The sequence below is a fragment of the Octopus bimaculoides genome, chromosome 7, assembly GCF_001194135.2.
Source record: "Octopus bimaculoides isolate UCB-OBI-ISO-001 chromosome 7, ASM119413v2, whole genome shotgun sequence".
NCBI classification, from domain to species: domain Eukaryota; kingdom Metazoa; phylum Mollusca; class Cephalopoda; order Octopoda; family Octopodidae; genus Octopus; species Octopus bimaculoides.
Genome location: NC_068987.1, coordinates 49486638 through 49491773, shown reverse-complemented (window position 1 = coordinate 49491773; position 5136 = coordinate 49486638). Strand labels below are relative to the sequence as shown.

Sequence of the window (5136 nt, the reverse complement as noted above, 5' to 3'; positions counted from 1 at the left end):
TATATATATATATATATATATATAATGTGTGTGTGTGTAGATATATGTATCTCAACAGAAATATAGTGACAGAAGGATTAAAAGAAGGAAAAAAACTGTCATTTACTTTCTTTTGCTTATCTTTCACATGAACAACTTCAAAAAAAATTATTTATACAAATGTAATTTTTAATCAAATTCGTACTAAGATTCCTTGGATTTTAATAGCATGTCTAAACCCCGACTCACTTGCAGTTTCTCTTTTTTATCTCCGCGTCTCTTTCTTTTATCTTGTTTTAGATGGACTTTGATTTAGAGGTTGATGGTCCTCCTTCCTTCAATGCTTTCGATTCAGCTGTGGACTCAAAATGACAATAAAAGGTTAATAGTTTGAATATGTTTTGTGTTTTATATATTTTTAACCATAATCAAGGTATTTTTGAGATTGTTTATTGCATTTGATTTTATTGTTTTGGAAATATCCTTTTGGACCTATTTGGGTAAACAGCTTATAAATTAAGGAAATTGAACTTCATAAATTATGTACTACACTAACATAATTATGGAATTAATGATACTTATCCTAATTAAACAGCTGCTGAACACAATTAGAATATGAACTATATATGAAATTTATGCTTATCTGTTTTTACCAGGTTAAGTCAAACGTGTTTTTGTATTTCAAGCTTTAGTTAAAAATTCAAATAAATTACATATGAAAAGCATTTATAAATCAAAATATATCCTATCATCTTCTATTGTCTTTTCACGTTGGCTTAGAGGTAAAAAAACCCTCTTTATACCCATTTTCAACCTCATCCACATTATTGAACCTCCATCTGTGTAGGAAATGAGCTGTGGCTTGGAGAAGTTGGTAACCTGAGGGTGCAAGGTCTGAACGAGGCAGCACTTCCAACCCCTCAAGTTCCTTAAGTTTGAGGTTGGTCACAATGGTAGTGTGTGCTGGGGGCATTGTGATGTATACGTGTGTGTCTTCAATTGACCAATGCTTAGTAGCAGGCTTTCGAGCATCATACACTCACTGCAGTTGTTAGGCATAATGGTTAGTGTTCACAGCATGACCATCTGGAATAAGCTCAAAGTGCAACACACCTTCAAAACTCCACCAAACACACAACATAACCTATTCAAACTGTTTTTGCTTGACAACAGGTTCTGAAGCCTCGCCAGAACAAAGTCACTGATATATATACATATATATACATGTAAAGATCCATTTTTCATTCCCAGTTACAATTTGATGCCAAAACAGGCATCTCAAACTTGCCAGCAGTTTGCAAGTGTTCACACGTTGAGGTTGATCATTACTTAATTCATGAGAAGCTTCTTGACATTGCCTGTTCACAAGGTCAAGCATATGGATGTGTTGATTGATGGCACTTTGTGAAAGACCAAGTTCTGCTGACATTTTACAAATGATTAGGCCTCGCTGTTCAACCATTTCAAGCAAAGCCTCATCTTCGACAACAGAAGATCTCCCTGACCTTGGTTTTTCTTCAAGGCTGGTGTCACCTTTCTTGAAACATCTAAACCAGTTTTGTTCCACATGTTTGTTGACAGTTCCTGGGCCTTCCACATCATTAATTTCTTTTGCCACTGCCCTTGCACTCCATCCTTTTTTCTACAAATAGTGTAAAATAGCTCTAATTGCAATTTTTTCACCATTCATTTTCAAAGCTGTAAGATAAAGAATAAACAATTAATGTTTGTATGTTACATATGAAAATAAAGAATAAACAATTCAGCAACAATTGGATGAGTTGCATTACATTAATAATATAGTATGATGATACAAGTTGCATCATCAGTGAAAATCTAAAAAAAACTTTTAACTCAGCCTGATATTCTAAATATACTGCTCTATAACACTGTTTTAACTGATTATGTACATACATGGATTTCTTGCAATGTAATGACCAGATATTACTTGAGCTCTTAATTATTGTGGATATATTTGCTCCCTTACACTAAGCGCTACCAAGATAAAGTACATCATGGTTTTGCTTTCTATTCTAAATATGTGGCTGTTAAAGATCGTTTTAGCCAATTATGTATATACATGTAAGTCGGTTTCATTTGGATTTACTGCAATGTAATAATGTATTGGAGTTTAACAACCTGTTATTAACTGAGCTGTTAATTACCATGGATTTATTTTTTAATATTTTTACATCAATTCTCTATTTGGATATAATAGTAGTGTGATATTTTTTCAGGATCAGACATGTGGAAGAATCTGAATCCTAAAAATTCAAACAAAATAGGACTGCTATATTTTTGTTTATTATTAGATACATTAAAAGATTAATGATCACAACTTATTGAGTTGAAGGTATGAGTGTGAACTGTGTTCATGGCCAACTCTTATTGACACCATCGATCTTGCTACACATATATTTCACACAGTGGTATAACCTTTGCTGAGAGTAGTAGCAATATTATATTATTAACAAATAGTTTGTTAGCTACTGTGAACTGAAATCCATCCCTTGGACAGAGAAAAATTATTCTAAAAGGTTGATTTTCTTAGACATGTTATTCAACACTACACAGCAACAGTCTTTAGTGGTGTTTCATTGGTTATAGCACTTCAAATTATCAGTGCTAATAAGTCTTGCTTGGGTGTTTTGAATTATTTGCTTTTGGAACTTTGAGCAGTATTCTATAGGTAGCATTTAAGTTATCAGAGTGCTACTAAGAATGTTATCTCGATGTACTGATTCAAAAGAAGATATACTGGGGCGATATTTTAAATGTTATCTTCATATGGCCTTTAAGTAAATGGATTTAAGTTCACCAGTGCAAGTCAAATATTTACTAATAATAGAGTATCTTCATTATCATTTGTCATCCTTACTGTTAAATGTATGGTATCATTGACCCTTCTGATACCAACCCCCATGAAACTACCCTTCATACTGTGATGCAAATTCCATTCTAAAGCGATCTAAATTAAAACCTCCTATCAAAATTACATGTTAATTTATTTTCCTAACTCCAACTTAATAATAACAAAGTTGTTTTACTAAAGTCTACATTACTTTTAAAATAAATTGAAACGAAGGTAGTATATTTCAACAGAAGATAATAAAAAGGTTAAAGGGATTCTAATTAAAACCTTCCACCAAAATTTCATGTTTAATTATGTTCCAAACACTAGCTTAATAGTAACAAAATTAATTTACTAAATTCTTCATTCTTTTCAAAATTGACTGAAACAAAGGCAGTGTAATTTCAGCATAAATATGATAGCAAAAGGTTTAAAAGTTTTGACCTACCATCCATGACAGCACTGTTGAAGAAATTCAAGACATTGACCAGTTGACCATTTCCTATTGATTCAACCACCAATTTTTAATGTTTCTCCAGCTATTCTGAATACCATTACTTGACATATTTGATTTGTTAATTCAGTAAACCATCATCAAAAATAATTTCTTAATTTTTATTTATTTTTTTTTTTTTCTATTAATCTTTTAAGAAAGTATTATACATTTAAATTACAAAACTTACAACAAAGCTGAAAATAATATTGAATTAGTTTTGCTATTTGGCAGCCATATGCCATGATATATTAGTTGTACCAAAAGATGACTTGCTAGAAATAGCAATCAAATCAGTTTTAGATTGCATTCTACAACTTTAAAAAAAACTAAAGGACATATTGAATAATGTCATACAAAGTACATTGTCTGAAGAAAAAAAGTCCAATGGATGTTCATGGATGGACTATCTTTGATTATATTATATCTGATTGGTCAGACCTTATCAGGAAGCTAAACAGTGTTAATAACAACTAGCTACTGATATACCATCATCAATAAATAATTTAATGTATTAGGGATATATGAAATAATTATAACCAAATATTTAAGCAAATGTTTAGAGTTGACTCTTTGAAGTTTATACTCTATAGCTTTCACCTTATAGCTTGACCCTAGCTGAGATTTGAAGTATAGCTCTCAGATTTTCCCAGTTTAGAACCACAAACTCATGTATTTCCATAAAAGTAAAAGTGTTATCATAAAGATATTAAAATCAACATGGACAATCAGTACTAGCTTTAAATATTATAGCTAAGATGGCAATCTTCTAAAGAAGTGCATAAATTTTCCCACCAAACAGTCTGGCTAAAGTTTCTAGAACTTTTGAGCTGACAGTAATAAAAAGGCAAGCAAATTCAACTTTAGGCAGAACTATCCCAGGTATATATGAGTCATGTTACTTTTCCCCTGTGTGGTAGTTTCTCACTCATATAATTGATTTTATATTTATTATTATTTTATTTGTTTTAAATATATAAAATGATTTTAATTACTGTTATTATTGTTAAATTCAAGTAAAAATGATTATAATTCTTTCTGCTATAGGGCTTGAAATTTGGGGGAAGGGGATAGTCAATTACATTGACCTCAGTACTCAGCTGGTACTTACTTTAATCAACCCTGAGAGGATGAATGGCAAACTCAACCTCAGTAGGCTTTGAATCAGAACATAAAGATGGATGAAATGCTGCTGAGCATTTTGTCTGGCATGCTTATGATTCTATCACTTCACCACCTTATTTAATAATAATAATAATAATAATAATTTGCTTGTCAGTCACTTGACCTTCACCAGTTGAGCATGTCCCTTAGTAGCTGACGATATGTGCATCTCTGATCACAAGCAGTAGTGGAGAAGAATCATAGTCATGTGTTGAGAAGAATTCTTTGGGGTGTGAATAATTCCCCTCTGGAAACACTCATCCTCCTTAAACATACCTTATTCAGGGTCCTTTTGATTGGGATGGGTTACTCGACCTGAGGAAAATTCTAACTGGGCACTACCTGCAAGGTCATGTACAGTTTATCTTGATATGAGATCACTATGTTGTGCACATATGGTTGTGATGCAGGTGTCTGGTGTACCCTTATTATATAGGTAGTCATAATGGGTATATTGGGCTTTGTATATTTGTGTCCCAGTATCACTTTGATGCCATGTGTTGCTTTCTCATTCAGGAATAATACTGATTTCAAATTTTGGCCCTAAGCTAGTAGTTTTTGAGGGGAGGGGAAGTCAATTACATCAATCTCAGTACTTAATAATAATCCTTCCTATTATAGGCCTGAATTTGTTGTTGTGGGGGGGGGG

The 5136-nt window shown here is 32.3% G+C and overlaps 1 protein-coding gene across 4 annotated transcripts in view; it reads left to right on the top strand.

The window, feature by feature from the left end:
• The window catches only part of LOC106883071 (centriole and centriolar satellite protein ofd1-like), a 65058-nt gene that overhangs the window by 56864 nt on the left and 3058 nt on the right, over nucleotides 1-5136 (top strand). For all 4 annotated transcript variants that reach the window (XM_014933942.2, XM_052969629.1, XM_014933946.2 and 1 more), the window contains one exon: nucleotides 280-360. In XM_014933942.2, the coding sequence (XP_014789428.1) occupies nucleotides 280-351 (72 nt within the window). In that variant the 3' untranslated portion in view covers nucleotides 352-360. The remainder of the gene's footprint in view (nucleotides 1-279; nucleotides 361-5136) is intronic.